The sequence below is a fragment of the Enoplosus armatus genome, chromosome 15 (genome assembly GCF_043641665.1).
Source record: "Enoplosus armatus isolate fEnoArm2 chromosome 15, fEnoArm2.hap1, whole genome shotgun sequence".
Taxonomy (NCBI): domain Eukaryota; kingdom Metazoa; phylum Chordata; class Actinopteri; order Centrarchiformes; family Enoplosidae; genus Enoplosus; species Enoplosus armatus.
In genome coordinates, this window is record NC_092194.1 from 17,126,994 (window position 1) to 17,146,006 (window position 19,013).

At 40.9% G+C, this 19,013-nt stretch overlaps 1 protein-coding gene across 1 annotated transcript; it reads left to right on the forward strand.

Moving 5' to 3' along the window:
- Nucleotides 1-290: 290 nt before the first annotated feature.
- Nucleotides 291-11,960, forward strand: asxl2 (ASXL transcriptional regulator 2). Its single transcript, XM_070920350.1, has 13 exons — nt 291-424; nt 1,865-1,947; nt 2,164-2,166; nt 3,112-3,220; nt 3,458-3,599; nt 4,882-5,000; nt 6,012-6,132; nt 6,422-6,481; nt 7,234-7,394; nt 7,701-7,797; nt 7,946-8,051; nt 8,832-9,582; nt 9,901-11,960. Exons 1-13 carry the CDS (start codon nt 368-370, stop codon nt 11,722-11,724), a joined length of 3,633 nt encoding a protein of 1,210 aa, XP_070776451.1. The 5' UTR covers nt 291-367; the 3' UTR covers nt 11,725-11,960.
- The last annotated feature ends 7,053 nt before the right edge of the window (nt 11,961-19,013 follow it).

Consider the following 19,013-nt stretch of genomic DNA (forward strand, 5'->3'; position numbering starts at 1 on the left):
TTGATTAGCTGCCTTATTTTTTCATAGTTGTGAAATCGTGCAAAATCCATTTGCTTTACACATGGAAATAAACATACTGAAATGATCTTGAACTGCCTGCTGTGTTTTCCACAAGAGCTGCGGTTATGTTGCGGTCTTCCCGTGATCCTGGTCATAATTGCAGTTGACAGCTATATAAATATATGTGGGGAAACTTGAAGACTTAGAAATGACAGCTATATACAGTAAGATGACGTTTCCTTCGGAGTCACATGACCCCTTACAGTAAGTCCAACATGGCAGACGGAGTGGGTCTTACGCGGTAACTAAAGCAACATTACAACTGAAACAGACAAATTCAACACTACTCTGCATCAAGACATCAACAATGAGGGAAAGGCAGAAGAAAAAGAAGGGGAGGACGTGGGCGGAAGCCGCTAAAACGGTATTCTAGGTGTTTTTATCTGCCGTTTGTTGTGGTTGTTTTCCTTGAACGCTCCCACTTGTACAACTGTGTTTATGAGTTCATGACCCGCTGGTGAAGGCGAAATGTTGCGTACACAGCGCGAGGCCTGTGTTGACGGTTAGACATTTGGGAGACCGCTGTCATTAGCCGTCTAGCTTTACGTATCTGTCACCGTTGAGCGTGAATGCAGCGAAATGAATGTCAGCTGTGTGCACCCAAGCATCTTTCCACAACCCTTCTGTGTGTTGTGTCTAGACAGTACGGGTGTCATGTCTGTCACGATTTGAAGTCGAATAAAGTGACCATGAAGTAATCACGCCAGTGTTGCGCGCTAGCCAGGTTAGCATGCTAACTCCTGCTAACGCAACTCAGTTCGTCAACAAGTTTGTTTGATATCAGTTGCAAGTAAAGCACATTAAAAACGTGCAGTGTCCGTATTAAATTCATCCCCCCTATGTTACCTTAACTCCATAATAGATCGCTAAGTTAATTTATTGCATGCCAACGTTTGGCGAGATGTCATCACAGTACAGTAATGCACGCTGCTAGCATTGTAGCTAGCTGTCTAGCGTAGCATGCTAACGACTACAAAATATCAAAACTCCCAGCAGCTCTCTCATAGTTAAAGCGTGGCGTTATTGCTTGTGTGGACATCCATTGTCCAGTGATGCTTTAGCTCCATTGAGTTATTTACAGTGACTAATTTGCTCAAATAACGTAGCTAACTTCAAAGATAATACATTGTAATAACGTTAGTTTCTAAACACCCATAAAGTCCTGTTTCGCTCAGATGCTCAACATACTACAGTCGGAAAATACGAACACTTAATTAAACACTACGAACACAAAAATGTACAAAGATGGGAACAAAATAAAAGCAACACTCTGTGCTCAACACCAGATGGTTCAATTTATTTATGATGGAGTGAAAGTGTCTGTTATGTTACTGTAACGCTACTGTGAGATTTTTGTTTGTTGACATGTTTTGCCGTTAGCTAATGTTAACGTTTTATTATTAAATCATGCGATCTGCATTCCCCGTTCATGTCACAACATATGGCAGTGTTTCCTATCATGGCAGACACATATGAGAGTTATAACTGAGTAGTTAACCACCTGTTATTTATTATCAGCGTGACTGTAGATGTGCATGTGGTCGAGAGGGTGGACCAACATCATAGCAGCAGATCTAAATCTATTAAAGGCAAAAAGCCACAATGGTTATGTGGTCTTGATTATTCTGAGCATTCTGTACTTACATAATCAAGGGATTTGATACTTAGAAAGCTTCAGTATGTGAAATGTCATGCTTCAGCTGAGATAGCCTTGAAACCACATCATGTTTTATGACAACCACTCTCACTTGAATAACTGTAAGGTATCATACATTTTTCTGATAATGCCATTTTATGATTGCAGGTTTTGGAGAAATACCCCAATACGCCTATGAGCCATAAAGAGATCTTGCAGGTGATCCAAAGAGAAAGGCTTAAGGAAATAAGGTAAATATGTTCATGTCATGGTAGCTTTACAACAGCAAATGCTCTTCAGACAGGAGACATTTTCATGAGAGAGGGCGCTACAGTTTTCTCCCTCTGTTATTGATTGCTCATATCATGTACTTTCCCTTTTTTTTTTTGTTCACATAGTAACGATTATTTTACTCAATTAATAATTCTTTCATTTCTTTTTGTTTCATTGTCACTGTTCTCATCCAGAAGGTAAGAAAAAGCTAGCCCCCCAACCCCATATCTTAACAAACTCACTGCAATGCCACTTTGTTTGGTTTTACCTTTTGCATGTTATTAACAATAACATGTCTTAGGTTCAGTTGCATAAAGAAACAGTGATAGACTCACGCTCATATTTTACCTGGACTAGCCAACCTGTTGCATAAAAACACAATTCTATTTTCCAGTATGGTAAATTACTCGACGTTCTAACGAAATAAAGCAATGTTTTCACTTTACAGATTCGACACAGCCACATGACATTCTCCAAAGAATGTAGCGGGGGTGTAAATTTAATGAGATAAATTGTCTGGCAGATTTTAGCCAGCAATATTTGCAAGCTTAGCCAGTGCAATTTTATAAATGAATAACAGATGTTACATTTTTCTCTACCTCAATGCATTTTATTTCTAAGCTTAATGATATAAAAGCGATATACTGTATGTTACACTGTAAAATAACACAACTGTAAGTTGACTAAAAGTAATTTTTGCTTCACTCTGTACCTCTGGAGACATCTCTTCAATTGAATTGAATTGAATTGAATCTCTTGCATGCCTGCTTAGGCATTATTATACACTCTTAATTAACTCAAGTTAATTTTGAAACTGTTTGACTTAACTAGAACAGATTTTTATGCAACAGACATAGTTAGGTCAGACCCGTTTAATCTGAGAATGTCAGTTCCTGACGATGATTAGCTCAGTCTTGAACCAGTTTTATGCAACTGATTCTGTATAAAACATTCAGTAAATTGCCTCACGACGATACTGATGTCAATCTGACCTGAACTCAAACATGCCCTCTTGATGCATGATAGCAAGATAGCAAGACCCCAGATATCAGACCAGCTTTTACCCTTCTTGCGTCTTTCTCCCAGCTGTCTGATTTATTGGGGAACAGATGTGTAATTTGCGTTTTTCTCTCATGATCTAGTGGAACCTCGCCGCTGGCATGTCTGAATGCAATGCTGCACACCAACTCTCGCGGTGAGGAGGGGATCTTCTACAAAGTTCCAGGCAGAATGGGGGTCTACACGTTAAAGGTTAGTTAGACACAAAGCTGCTTTGACTACTGTGTCCTGTAAGGCCAAAAATGGAATGAGCTATTATTAAGTAACAGATCATACACAATCATTAATTTTGGTAATTGCAATTGTAAGTCTTGGTTAGCAAAGATAAATATGTTTATTCTTATAAAATGATGGTGTGAGTGTGTATGTTCTATTTCTGTATCTGTAACATAAAGGTACTATGCTCTATGTACTCTATTTTATATGTAGAAGGACATCTCAGATGTGGCGAAGGAGCTGTCTGAGGAGGAATCTGAGGAGAGCAGTGACAATCTTTCTGACTCTCATAGCACAGAAAACAGCAGCAGTGCCATCACTCAAGACGGCAGGACAGGAAGGTGGATGCGAAGAGGTACTGTGCACCACATGCAGTATCATTATTAACTGTTTGTACATCACTGCATCCCCAGTAGTAGTAGGATGCACAGACCATCATCTGGAAAAGCTTTTATTTGTCATTCTGGAGTCACCAAATATTTTATGCTGATGTTAAAATAAAAATACTATGTTCAAATTTGTGTCAATCAGCTTTATTTGCAAGCTCTGTTTACAGTATTAAAGAGTAAGGCCGTAGAGTAATTGCCACTGCTGTTCAACAATCATTCAGGTGGAATCAATTGAAGAGAAAGATATCCCATTCTCCATCTAAAGTAGCCTCAAAAGAAAGTAACGCAAGTAAGGACCATAGCTCTGCTCATTAGCTGTTTTTTGCTGGTTGGCTACTTAACTCTGTTATAACTACGAGAGTTAACGCCCCCATCTCAGCCGTTGTTAAAAGTCATTGCGGAAACACAGGAAACCAGCTGAAGTGGCAGTAGACGAGGCAAGTTGAGAGAAACATAAATTACACCATCTCATCACAAAACCATTGCTGGAATACACTGAGCATCAAACATGATGATAACAAAAGGTGGGTTTTTATCTTTAAACAAACACGCTGTGTCCATAATGTCTTCCGTTAATTGTCAGAGAAACCGAGAAGCTGCAGGCTGTGCATGACAGTCACTTCATAGCAGGTTTTGCTTGTGTGTGTCAAATCATTGCTTTATTGTGAATTGCACACCTTGATTGTTCCTGATTGCAGAGCAACTTCTGAGAGTGAGCTTTCCTTCAAGTACCAATTATTTTGTTTTGCTCAGGCTGTGCCCTCACTGACTCTCAATATTTCTCTCTGCCACTTGAATATTTTAAGTAACTGTTAAAACAGGAAACTGTATTTTCTCAGCATGACCCGTGACCACTTCCTCATTATGCAAGTTAGAAACTGCCAAGCAAATAACCTTAGTTTACATCTGAGTGGGAGGACTCCGATATTGTTTTATTTTTTAACCAATCAATGCAAAAATCTGCAAAGTCAAATGCAAATCAAGTGGCATTGAAAAAGAAACAAGTGGAGCTGCTACGGTATGTAGAAAAGAGGTTTTATCAAAAATACACAGCCGAGATTTTGTTGTGAACAATCTTCAGCTCCTTTTTTAGTAATATGATATTTTAGCAAGGTAATGCAATCTGCCTCTTTGTGCAAAGTATTGGTTTCAGTTTCATCAAAACAAAAGCATGATGTGATAAAGCCTGTATACCACCCTCAGGAAGTGCACTTTGCAACATCTGTTTTGTGCTTTTGTATTTCACAGTTCCCTCCAAGCTGCAGTCACAGCCGTCCTCTCCGCAGCCTCGATGCTCATCGCCATCTGTCCCCTCCAGTAAACTCATCTCTCCCTCGCAGAAACACAGCAAGAAAGCTTTGAAACAGGTACTGATGGGTTCTGTATTCTCTGTTAATAATGAATACTGTAGTCACTAGTGCAAACACACGTCTCAGACGTTACATGAGTTCCTGCCACACCCTCATACTCACATTCACCCATATAAATCCCTGCCACTCCACTCTGCAACACACTGATACGTTCTTGTTAAGTATAGTAATGTTTTAATGTAGTTTCTCTTGCATTCATATACCAAGTGTAGAGTTTTTAAAGGAGAACAGCACTGATCTGAATCTGAGTCAAATGTCCCTCAACATCTAAGGTTACTATTGTATGTGACTTATTTAGATTTTTAATCCATGTCAGAATACTTTTCTGCACTACATTTATCAAAACTTTTTCGCTGACACGTTTTCAGTAAATGTGCACAAGCCATGTTAGTGTTTCAGCAGGCGCCACATATCCTTTCATTCCGTGTCTGATTAACATCTTGTGCTGATTATTTAAAAACAATGAGGCTACAGGGAAAAATGCCTATAGCTGGTTTTACAGTATTAATGTTCTCATAATCCACCCGTTGAACTTTTTCCTATTGGCTGCTCTGTGCCTTTTGTGTTCCATTTAATTAGATTTCACTTGATTGCACAGATTGTAATTCACTCCATCTGTGCTGGTGTGGAGTTTTCAGCTCTGTAAGACCAATTTGTATTCATTTATTGGGCGTAGGCAACACTAGAAGATGGCAGTTTGGCTAAAATGTGTATTTCCCCTTTTGTTTCAATCAGCTAAAACCAAAAGACACTCAGTGGACTGTCCTGGATTGCTTCTTAAATCTGTTGACATTGTGTTTGTGAGATGATCAGACTGAGAGAGATGATGAGAGATGATTTATGCTTTTGTCATGCAACCCATATTTCATTGCTGCACTGTTATTTAGCTGTTATTTAACCAGGCAAGTGGCTGTGGAGGGAGTAGTTGCAGGGAAACAGAGGGTTACACACTCTCTTTTTATCATACTGCTGGCTATTTGTTCCTTCCTTAATTTGCTCGTTTTTCAGGCCTTGAAGCAGCAACAACAGAGAAACCAGCGCAGACAGGGGGGAATGCCAACCACCTCCAGTCCCAGACTGCTTCTGAAAACCATCAAAGATATGGCTGACAACATTACTACAACAACTGGTAGGTGGCAACTAGGTCCAGCTCACAGATATTCAGTCAGTTTGGATATTTTACTAGTGTTCATTGCATGATATTATGCAGTTTTAAAGATAAATGACTGACATTGATGCAGTTCTTAGGTATTGTCCTGTTATTACTGGTTTTCTACTAGACAACAAAAGGCACTGTATTATTATCATCTTCCAAATATGACTCATATAATTGGCAGCATCAGTGTGGAAACAGTTACATCTCTGGTCTGCAATTTCTGAGAGCTTTTCCTTCCGCTCATTTCCCTCCATCCAAACAGACTTATGCCACCCAGTCATCCCTAGGAAGGTTTCTCAGAGGTCAAGCCGCCTTAGTGCAGGTAAGTCAGAAATGTACTTAATCCAGAGGTTTGGAAATCTTAAAGGAAAGGGCTGGTGATGTTCCATATTTTTTCCTACTGCCAACCCATGAAAAGACCAAAACCAACAATGCACTGGTCCTCCTATCATGTATTTCCTGTGTTGCCAAAGCTTAGTATAGCATATTCCTCCTTGCTATAGACCTCCATTGTTGTCCAAAATATATTACAAACCACACTGTTGCACTGGATTACATGTTCTTCCATTACAGTGAACACAGACTTTATATTTGTTTATTATGAGTCAATCTCATCTACACTGTCGTGTTGCCATAAATACTCACTTGTGCACCCAAATATATTAATTTGCAGCTTAAAATAGTCCCCAATAAATGCAATATTTACTCCTGTTTGAGTACTATTTACTAAAAACTACAGTGCCCAGCATTTTTAGGACATCATTGTTATATTATTTATCTACCTTTTTTTTTTTTTTTTTTTAAAGAAATGAGTCCATATATTTGTGTTTTAAATTTTTATGTTTACAGTAGGAACCAATGTGCTTGGGGCCTTGTGCCATAGACAGGATATGGAAGTCGGAAAGTAGTAAGAATGGTTTTGGTATTTTCATGGGACAAGATCCCACATCAGCAGAACAAAACAAACTATATGAGTACATGTGAGAGTAAATTACTCAAGATGTCAGTTGTGAGATTGACACGTTTCTGCATTGTCTGTCTTGGCTTACACCTATTTCCTGTTTTATATTTCAGGACAGCTGAGACGTACCAAGTGTAAAATAGATGTGGAAACACCAGACTCCATTTTGGTTAACACCAATCTGCGGGCGATCATCAACAAGCACACCTTCTCTGTCCTGCCCCCAGACTGCCAACAGAGGCTGCTCAAACTTCTGCCTGAAGTTGACCGGCAGGTGGCTCTAAGCTTATACATACTTTTTATGTTTCTGTTGATCATTGCATGTCATTTCTCATCATTCCTGTCAGTTGTCGTATAATGTATTAAACTATCAAACTCACAAAATACTTTGAAAATATTTTTAAAATGTAGCAAACATCTCTGCACATATCACCCACTGCTAACTTCTGTACATTCGTTCATGTTCACTGATTCTACATGTTTAACTGTGCATCACATACAGAGAGTATAAGTGGATGTGCTGATGCAGCGATGGTTATTGTGATGATGTTAGTCATAACATTGTGCCTCCTCTCCCCAGGCTTGCATGGACGGCCTTCTGAAGGTCACTAGTTCTGCCTTAAACAATGAGTTCTTCACATCAGCTGCACAGTCGTGGAAGGAGAGACTGGCTGAGGGTCAGTGCAACTGTTTCCAACTGATAATAACGGCATTCAGCTCACATTCAAAGTTAAAATTATGTCACCAAGGTTCAGTGTGAGTACAAGTGTAACGTAACCTTTCTTTTTTATTATTATTATTATTATGTAACTTTTTCCTTTACAGGGGAATTCACTCCTGAGTTGCAGCTTCGAATGCGCCAAGAAATTGAGAAGGAAAAGAAAGTCGAGCAGTGGAAGGAGGCCTTCTTTGAGAACTATTATGGTGAAAAGTAGGTTCTCCTTTATGATTGAAAGTTTTGATTATTTCTTGATCCGCTAATCCAATTCAGCTTTGGGGAAGTCTGGAAAAGCCTTTCAAATTAAAAGTCCTCTACGTATAGGACCTACAAACAGTAGATTGTCAGTCTTCACTTTTCCCAAGGATCTTTTTTCTTCACGTCATTAACAAGTTTTAATATCGAATTTTAGAAATGCATTGTTGTTACATGGTGGCGTGTTTGAAAGGATTATTTGAGAGTTGTATGAGATTCCAAATAGCATCTAAGCACCACCCTCAGCTCTCTCTCACATTACAGCAGTAGACGAATACCTGGTAAGATCTCTTCTTGGAAACATATAACTCTATTATTAATGGAATTACAGTGGAATTGTTTACACTATTCCTGACATTGTATTGAATTGCTTTATATCCAACAACATCATATTGCTTCAAGACATAGCAAAATCAAATTTAATCGACCTGTTAGCTTCAGTGTAAGTCCTCTCATCACTCAGGTTTTATTCCTTTAAGAAATAAACAATATAGTGTAATTTCAGATCAAATCGGCATGTCAAAATTAACAGAAAATGTAAGTAAACAAAAACTACACCATGTTTTTTTCTGTGATCTATAAAATGTTGTTTTGAATTGTTGTCACGCTCTAAACCCAAAATTTCTTTTAAAGCTCAGTTTTTTATAAATCTCTGTGTTCCTCATAAGATAGTAAACTTGATTCATCTATTTATTTCTTTTTGTCTGTCTTTCTACCTCCTCCTCTCACTCTGTACAGTTCTGGGCTCAGCTTTGAGGAATCCAAAGAGCTGACAAAGGCTGATCTGAATCAGGACTCTGCCAGGCCCAAGTCCCTCCATCATCAGACAGGACCTGCTGCTCAAGCACCGGAGGATCCCAAGGGCACCAAGGACAGCAGTCAGACTGATGCTGCTGCTGCTGCTGCTGCTGCTGCTCCCACTGTAAAAAACATGAAGCCAACACAGGAGCCTCTGAAGGCACAGTCTGCTCATAAAGAGCCACCAGTCTTCACCACAGAGCCCATGAAGACACGGCGCTCACAGTACGCTGAGGATCGTAAGTTGAACACAACAGCACAGTCTGGGCCAACGCCTGCAGTGACAACACCCGAGGTTGAGAGACAGACTGAATGGGCCTTGGTAGGTACACTGCCTGAAAAGAAGCATAAAGAAGAAGTGAAGGAAGAGAAAATGGAACTCCCCCAGTCGCCTGTGAAGAAGAGTCGTCCACCAAAGGCTAGTTCAGACTTAAAAGAGGATCAGCCGGTGTCTGTGGTTAAGCCTGCTGAGGAGAGCAAAGAGGTCGTCTCTGAGCCCAGTGGCCCCTCAGAGCCGCTGAAAAGGAAATCTGTCAGTGAGATGGAGGGTGAACTGACTCCAGAGAAAAGGCCCCGCATGTCCTCAGTTTCCTCTGTGTCTTCAGTCTCCTCCGTGTCTCCTGCAGCATCATCCACATACAGCCCTCCTACACCAACTCAAACAACAAATCAGAGGGTCCCACCACTCAAGGTAGGGAAAGTCTCCTCTGATCTCTCTTTCTTCTGAGTATAAAAAACTCACCACAAGAGTTTGTAGCTTGCTTCTTTGCAGAGGGACGGCAGTAGTCAACTTGGATTCACAACAGTTATAGTGGATCCCAATGGCAATCGAGAGTCAAAAAATATGTTATGCATTTCTCTGCTGCTGATCTTTATGCTCAGTATGTTCCAAAAAGTCTTAGCTATGTTGTGGAGAAACCTTTAGTTTCATTTCTATTATGGATATTACTTGTATATGTATATCTATAAAATTATTCTCTAACATCTCTTCTTTTTTTTTACCCTGTAGATCCCAGTGTCACGAATTCTTCCCATTCCTGTGTCACCTAGCCAAGTCTCACCCAGGACTCCCCTCCCGGCCCCGCTTAGCAGCCCGGGCCGCACTGGTGCTCGCACTTTGGCCGACATCAAAGCCAAAGCTCAGCTTGCCCGAGCGCAGCGGGCAGCGGCTGCCGCTGTATCATCTGCATCGAAGGGAGCGGTGCCAGGCCCAGGGCCAGGGGGAGGCAGTGATGAGCAGACACAGCCATCGCCCAGCCCCAGCCCAACGTCCCCACATGCATCAACCAGGTTACCAGCCTCCAGCTGGGATAGCAGCGGCAGTCAGACCAGTACACCTCCTTCCCGCCCACTGGACTCTTTTGGTCAGCTAAGCCCAAACCGGTCTCAAACTTTTTACTCTGATGAAAAACACAAAGGTCATTCTGCTGGTACTGTTAGTGCAGGACCCCATAGCATTCAAAAGAGTTCAAACACATCACCCCAACCCACTCCTTCATCTGTGCATGCTCTGAAGGGACAGGAAAACCTGTCACCTGCTGGATCATCAACCAGGACCGGCTCCTGCATCCCTGCAAACAACCCGCTGGTCACTCAGCTTCTGCAGGGCAAAGACGTTCCATTGGAGCAGATCCTCCCAAAACCGCTATCCAAGGTGGAAGTGAAGACGTTAAACACACCCTCCGGTAGTAAGGGGAAGACGTCACACTCTGCTGAGCACAGGGCTGATAAGTTGACGGCCCACCAGTTCAATACAGCAGGACGAGTGGGAGTTTTCTCAGACTACGCGAGACATCACAGGGAACTTCCTGATAAGGAGACTCAGGAGCAGATCCTGCAGGCTCTAATGCAAAGGAAAGGCCAGCAGGGCCAGCCTTATGGTGGTATGGGGCCTCAGCACCCTCAGTACAAAGTCCATCAGCTGATGCATTCAGAAGAGCGTCAGGACCACTCCAGGATTTCGGTAGGATTCCTGGGACGCAAGAGGATTCCCAGGCCTGCTATGACTGGACATTACCTGCTCAATGTGTCCACATACGGCCGAGGACCAGAGAGCAAGAGACTGCAGCAGTCTGCCATCCCAAACACGGCTGTGTACAGTTTAAAAAGGGAAAGCACAGAAGGAGAGGAGGCGGCTAAGGAAGAAGAACCAGCCAGGAAAGTATTCTCTCCTGTTTCCGGGGTCAAAACAGAGCAGCAGGGATACTCAATAACCAAGTCTGACGAAGCATGGAGCGTTCAGCATTGCTCCAATGTAAAGACGGAGCCTGGATCAGAGGATAGTGCGGCTGGTGTCGAAAACAACAGCACCAGCGTGACAGCCAAAGACAGCAGCCCTTTTTTTCAGTCACACCGAAGGCACCTCGAACTCTGCAATAGTAATCAAGGAAACTCCGAGCCATATCTTACCCAAGTGGACCCCAGTCACCAGCGGCCGTCTGCCTTTCAAACCCAGAGAACGCTCGATAATCAGGAACCCGTGGGGGCATCGTGCTACGGCGGCACTATCAGCATGTCTGTACCTCACACTTTGAACCACAGCACTGCAGGCACCGGCTCTTCCACGGCCTCATCAGAGGCTGACGGCGGTGGCGTCATGTCTTTCTCAGTGACCGTCACCACCATACCTGCTGGTCACTCTTTAGACCACAGCAACCAGCACGAGCCCTCACCTGAACAGTCGTTCATCGAGGGCTCCAACATGGAGGAAGTCCAGTCTAAATGCTACTGCCGACTGAAGGCGATGATCATGTGCAAAGGATGCGGCGCCTTTTGCCATGATGACTGCATCGGCCCCTCGAAACTGTGTGTGTCATGTTTAGTTGTACGATGATATGAAATGAGTAATAATTAGAAGATGTCGCGGTTTGATTTGTATTGAGGCAAGGCACAAACCAGGTCATTCAGAATCAATACAAAATCACTGCTGGGGTGAAGCACATTAGCCACGCTCCAGACAAAACAACCAGCATGTGGTGGCTGTTGGAAAGACAAGGATTTACACTGGATGGTCTGTTGTTTCACCAACATCTATGAAAAGTTGTTTTGTGCAATTTTTTTGGTAGAAATGTCAATCAGTTTTGAATCAAATCAGTAGTCTGTCAGATGTGAGACAAATATAACATCTGGCAATGTTTGCACTCGGCTAGGATTAGTGTGATATATTTTTTTAAATATATATATGTGTGTAGTTTTTAAAAAAAAAAAAAGGAGGGAAAGATTCATGTTGCTATTTTTGTAGAACATAATGACTGTTGTGATTTAGACTGACACTTTTTATTATTGGGCCTAATCAGTTATGGTTAAAGGCAAAAAAAAAAAGGGCGCTAATGATAATCATTGGTTGTAGAGTACCTCCTATTTGGCATTTATGCACGCATGGCAGGGAAGTGCAACTTACAGTAACTATTTTATATGAAAACTGTACATTTATTACCGAACACACTCAGATTTAAGAACTAGAAAGAGCATGTATAGTTTTAGAAAGAGAATATAAAAAGAACTTTGAATGATACTTCAACTCGTGAGGATTGCACATCACATAGTGATTTTCTGACTAACAGTTACAGGGCGAAGCACTTGAAAACCACCTGGATATATGGTAGTAACTGTGTACAGCACTTACATTCAAATATAGGGAAAAGAAGAAGAATGATTTATGTATAAAAATGCCTATACGTTCCTTTTTGGCAAATTGAGATCTTTTCATTCCAGGTCAAGATCTAGAGTCTACTTCCCACAAAAAGCCAGTTTGTAGATATTGTCTCCCGTGAGGTGGGCTTTCTCATGCCTGTATGTCTGTATAGATAGATCAACAGTGGCAAACACAAAAAAAAACAACACTCAAGGCGAAGGGAGAAAATGAAGATAATTTTGTTTTTTCACTGTAAATATTTGCTCATTTGCGGTATAATGCCTAGGTGTAGAAATTTTATTTTATTTTATTTGTGCAGCACACCTTGCTTGAGCATATCCAGCTGCTTATTACATAATTATTTTTACTGTGGAAAGAAAATAGAGAAGAACAGTAAGATATGCTAAAACGCTAAATGCTTTATCTTAGAATGATTCAGCATAGTATGCTTCACTTTTACAAAATGATTTGGAGGTACAATATGACACCAATTAACTTGCAGGCGTAACATTTCACTTTTAAAATGGCCTTTTTCCAGAGGATTGAGAGAGTTATCCAATTTTATGTGGTATGAAGTATTGTAAGCACTGTATCATGTTTATATAATGTACAATAATGTATGTGTGTGATGTGCAGGGGTGAACCAGCGCATTTGTGGTGTGAACACTGTGCTTCTTACAATCTTCTAGCTTCTAGGTCAGAGTGAAGAGTTACCGCTGCAGGTTTTTCAGGCGTTCATGCTGATTGCAAATTAAGACGCATCAACTATATTTTGAAATCTCCTGGAGGTGTAGGCCTGTTTTATAGCAATTATTTCCAAGGTAATATGCCAAAGTCACCTTAAAGAAAACAAAATAATCAGAACTTGTTTTTAATGTCTGACTAGTTAATCAAAGTAATATATTTTAATTAATATATTTTAATATAAAAAAAACTATTTGCTAATTGTTTTTGAAAATCAACAGGGTATTTACTATGATAATATATTGGCTGTCCGTTTTTTCCTATGATTTTGTTTGGACTGGACAGACCACCGTACAGAGAATATCTTGACTTTTTATAATTCAAATTGCCCAGGTATCAATATTCTGTATGGCCCAGGTTTTTTCAATGGACCCGTTGGTCTATATTTTTCCATAGAGATGTTGTCTAATATGTGTATCGTTTTAGCTGTCTACATTTGTGTCATTACCTTATGAAAACAAAAAGATATGTTTTTAAAGCACCATTTTTAGGTCAGCGGATTAATCAAAGTCCATTTTTTAATGTGTTTGTTATTAAATGGGGGGGCTATTTCTTGTGAAAATTGGTTTGAAGATTGTAGCGATAGAATCAGGAGGAGATTCCACAAAGATAACGTAGTCACTTCACCAGTATTTGATTTGAACACAAATTTAATTTATTCCCCGTAAATATTTTGGTCTTATTTGGTTGAATGGGATGTTTGGATGCTGTATTTACTCATGTGGAGTTGGGGACTGGATCGCACTGCAAAACAATTAACAAAAACAAACATTCAATCAACCCAAAAGGCAGCTGAAATCTTTGTTAATAATGACTGAAACTCGAGTCAGGCGGCAGTCCCCACTGTCATCGAAATGAAAACTGTTTGTGTGTGCATTCACAAGAGCAGTTTATGTAGAACTGACTGTGGGGGGAAAGTGTCATAGGCAATCCCCCACCATTTTAAAATGTCACGTTTATCACTAGGTGAATTTGTTTAATATGTCTGTTTCATTTTGTCTCCATTTAAACTCCGGGTGAATGTAATATAGTAATCAGCACTTGTAAACAAAAGTGTATTTTATCAAAAGTTATAGACTATTATGAATAAATAATGAAAAGAAAAGCATTTTGTGTGTGTGTTTACTGGTGCGTATCTCACACAGAGGGGTGGAAGGGCCATTTGAAGTTCAGTTTACTCGACACATTGAGCACTTAACAGTCTATGGAAACAGTTGTATAATGTCTTCTGTGGCTCTGGGGGAAGCTTTCCAAAGTTTGAAAAAATCCTCCTGAAGAAGTCATCAGGGATATCTCAGATTTGGCTTGAAACTTAAAAATGTATAAAGTTACGAACTGGAGTTTGAACTAAGTGAGCATTTGGCAGGCGGGGATGGTCTAATATCTGGTGCCCCTGGTTCTGGAAGTAAAAGTCCCATTCATTTTTCCCATAGACCTGTTTCGTGACTCACAGTTGAATCACATGTATGGCTTGGATCGGCATGACACCCTCCACGTTGAATCATCAGTAATCATTGTTGAGAAAAAAATCAATGAATTAATTAAATATGGCATCGTGTTTTGTTCACAATTGCCACGGCAAAGCTTTAAATTTGCTGATTCACGCAGTCAACTGGCTTTTTCACCACAGCAAGGGAGGCAGAGGCTCATGGGCATTGTTGTATTTTGGGCCATCAAATGCCAAAATGGGAAAATGCAGAAAAAAAGAAGTAAATAATGATAATAATTCCCTTTCTGTGTTCCCATTCATTGTTAATTAATTTATTAAATTAATAAAATCAGTGTTACTTAACATAGAGACAAGGAACTCTCCTGGATAATGTAAAATTGCATTATGGGAAATGTAGGATCCAGTGTTGTTGGAAAAGTTGGATATTTCTGCCTCTGCTGCGTTTATTGATATCATTCTTTTTTTAAATCTGTTTCTTTTGAGGCCCCTGACTTTATGAACGTGCAATACAAAATGGCTGGACTATCCCTTTAAGTTAAACTGAATCTGTGTTTCTTGTTTCATCTCCCCTCTGTTATGCTGGGGATCATAATTCAGAGTAAGAGCAGCAATAGTAGTAGTGCGCCTTTAACCAGCGTGCGTGCGCACATGCGTAAACTATAGTAGGTGGTCGCGCATGGCATCTCCGTGCCTGCTCGCGCTCTGCTCTGACGTCCTCTGCCGCTGGGTCGCTGATGATGCCGCGCCGAGCGGGGCGCTTGTACGTTTCTATGTGCGGCTACAACCGCAGTTCCCAAGACTGAAGTCGAATGAAACGGGAGAGGAGCTTGAAATATGATGATGGATCGTCCGAGTCGGTTGTCGTCGCTCGGACAGCTGTAACGTCGGCGGACACACGCGTGGATTCATCAAAGGTGAGAGTGAGGCTGTGAATCACGGAGGAAATATCCTCCTTATTCACCCTGGACCACTTATCCTCCCCATCTGATGCTGCTGCTGCTGCTGCTGCCGATGATGATGATGATGGTGATGCTGTAAACGCAACCTGCGTGATTTTCCTCCGGTAAAGGCCAGTTCGAGGGGAGCCGCTATGCCGCTCATTCGGCTGTTGAGACGCCAGTGAGATTTGAAAAGATGCAGGATTGCCATTGTTTCTTATCCCAAAATTTTGTGGGCATCACGACACACCATTGCCATTGCGGAAATAAGGTAAATAGGCAGTTAAATCAGCAATATGGCTGCGTTTGTGCTCTGCCGTCGCTTCAGAAGTGAATTTGAAGTGTTGCAGGATGGCTCACTGAGAGGATTGAGGCTTGTAGAGACCGAGAAGTGAATGATATCAGCGGAAGGGAGGTACTGCAGTAACCGAGTCCTTATGTTGACTCGCCTCAAAGGATGTTGTCATTACCTCGAAGCTGAAGGTGCGGTTAGTAAAATGCACCTTTACGGGCCTATAATGATAAATACACTGTCTTACTGTAAATAAAAGCGACTGACATTAAAATAACTCTGAGTTTATGATTATTTAGGTGCAAAGGAGTGAACGCAATTGACTAAAAATCTCATGAATTCAGACCTTTATCACACTGACTCTGGTCTGCGCCTGTGGATGTGCTCTGCTCTGTGAATTCATTTTGTCCATGAATTATTAAGAACTTGTCTCTGTTTCCTTATCTGACGTGAAATAATCAACTCGTGTATTAAACTGTCATACGCAGCTGCTTTCCCTTTTTCTGAACATTGCCTGCCAGTGCAAGGCCTGAGTTGCCTACTCATGAATTTCTGCAGTTACTTCACAGGCTGAATATTTACAATGAACCATTGTGTTATTTTGCTGACATGTGTCTGTTGGGTCTCCCACTGCGTCGCAAATGTTTTCTACCCTTTCCCCCCAAAGTACAGCAGCGCTTCTCTGACATATCATCCCTGAAAATGCACTAAAACGGTGTGTTTTGCCACGTTTAGGACCCCATTTAATATGTAATTAGGCTGACTAAGTGTTTTCAAGTGGCCAAAGTGAACCCTTAATCCTGACTGAGTTATTGTCATGATTTGCCCACTGAGCTACAAAGAGCCACAAGACTGTTTGAGAGCATTAAAACTGCTGTTTAATTAAGCACATCGTGGTTTATTGCTGCCTTAGAAAGCGTCCACATCTGGTGGTGGTGAAACACAGCTGAAACAATTCATTGGCAACTATTTTGATAAGCCATGAATCATTTCAGTCTTTTTTCAAGCAAACATGTGAAACATTCTCAGTTTTCAGCTTCTCAGAAGTGAGAATATTCAGATTTTTCTCTTTTTTATATCATTGTAAATTCAGTATTGGGGGGGGTTTGGACTGACAAGACATTTAAAGATGTCAGCTTGTCTATAAAATGTCACAAAACACTGAAAAATATCCGTTATAACTTCCCAGTGCCCAGTGTGACGTCTTCAGATGTCTTGTTTTGTCCGTTCAACAGTCCAAAACCCAAAGATATTAAATTTACTATCATATATGACGCAGAAAAGATTTCAATTATCACATTTGAGAAGCTGCAGCTAGCAAATGTTTGGCATTTTTGCTTAAGAAATGACCAAAATAATTAATAGTTTTCTGTTGATCGACTAATCGATGAATCGACTAATCGTTGCAGCTATAGTGACATTTCATAGACTGAACGATTAATCGATCAATTGAGAAAATTCGATAATGAAAGTAATCATTAGTTGTAACGTTGGTCATGTTGTTTTAGATAATAGATGACGTAGTGCTTGAATTTTATACCGCTGCATTTCAATGGACGGGGTCCTTTTAAAGACCCTTGCTGGTGCCCGTGACCGACAATAAGAAACGCTCAACACAAGCCAGAGTAGCAAGTTAGTGACTGAAAAAGAGGTTGTGTCATGACAGCAGAGATCGCCGTGTCTCTAAAACAAGGCTTGATGCAAAACAATAGAGAAATCCTCCGTGTCTTTAGACCTCCTGAAGGTAGCAGAACCTTGACGTCTTTGCTCACGCTCCGCTGGTCAGCTGATCCCCCCCTCATGTTTGGGGGCGCTTGGTCCCTCGGCCCGAGGCTGTCCGGGGCACCCAGCGCTTCTCACTCATTGGCCAGCTGTAATGTGCTCTGAGTCCGTCATCATTAAGTGGCTCCTTTGCAGCTCAGTCGGTGTCATTAGCCCACAGGATGCAGTCACTGCTGAGCGGGATGTCATGGAGAATTATCATTTGCACAGACCACAGGGCGCTGGAGTGTTCCCCAGCCAGCTCACCGATATCTCTACAGGAGGAGAGGGAGGGGAAACAAAAGCACAAATTGAGAGTTAATGAAGTCCTTGAAGGAGGGAGAGAGGGGAGGTGTTAATTACTTATTTAAAAGTCAACTACATTTTGTAAGCGAGTAATAGCTTATCTCTCCTAGTAATGGTGACGTGGAGTTGAAAGACACGCTCGCTAACTCTTCTTCTATGTGACTCTTCTTCGCAGGGTCGACATTCAGGGCTTCACTTTGTTTGACATTCAGCCGGCGACAGGTAAATACTTTTGAAATCTTCAAAACATCAGATATACAATGCTAATGTTATATCTTATGCCATAAAAGACATTGTGTGCCTCTCATGTAGTCTAAAAACAAATTATACTATTTTCCAGTACATTATACCACACATTTACGCCACCAATATAATGATACTGCCATCAAACAACACAGGTTAATATCACTGTTAAAGAGCAATTTAAGATATGTCTGTTCTCTGAAGAAACTACATTAAAATAGTAGAATAATAAAATAGTAGAACGAAGGAATGAATGAAAAAGGAAACCTTTATTGTTTCAAAGGGAATCTGTCTTCCACAGGCAGGAGTATTATGTTGAAACAAAAAAACAGACACGAACAATGAATCCATTGTGAAAACACACGACTGAAGTTGAATCAGGCGTCAGCACAGAAGTTAAAGTTGAAATCGTTCAATGGGTGTAGATTCTTTCCGTTCCTCCGTGCATCATCTGATACCAGCATCCTTAAGTCTTTGACAGGAAGATTTATTATGTTTCTGATTAGGCAGCAGCATTATGAACAGATGATTTTTTATCTTTTTACGCAGTTGATTTTAACCTAAATACAGATTGTCAACACACTTTAAAGGAATAGTTCGACATTTTGGGAAAGGCGCTTATTTTCTCTCTCTTTTTAGCTTAGTTTAGCACAAAATTGACCGGGCCAAGAAATAATCCAGCACATAACCTCCTCCCTTTGTTTGAGTCAAAGTCACATTTTGAGCACTATATTGGTATTGGCTTTCCACAACA

What these genes read in the sequence shown, in the direction of transcription:
- asxl2 (XM_070920350.1), top strand. Translation starts at nt 368, where the DNA reads ATGAGGGAAAGGCAGAAGAAAAAGAAGGGGAGGACGTGGGCGGAAGCC. An exon ending in TGGGGGTCTACACGTTAAAG is followed by an intron (nt 3,221 to 3,457) that starts GTTAGTTAGACA and finishes TTTTATATGTAG; the next exon opens with AAGGACATCTCAGATGTGGC. An exon ending in GCAAGAAAGCTTTGAAACAG is followed by an intron (nt 5,001 to 6,011) that starts GTACTGATGGGT and finishes CTCGTTTTTCAG; the next exon opens with GCCTTGAAGCAGCAACAACA.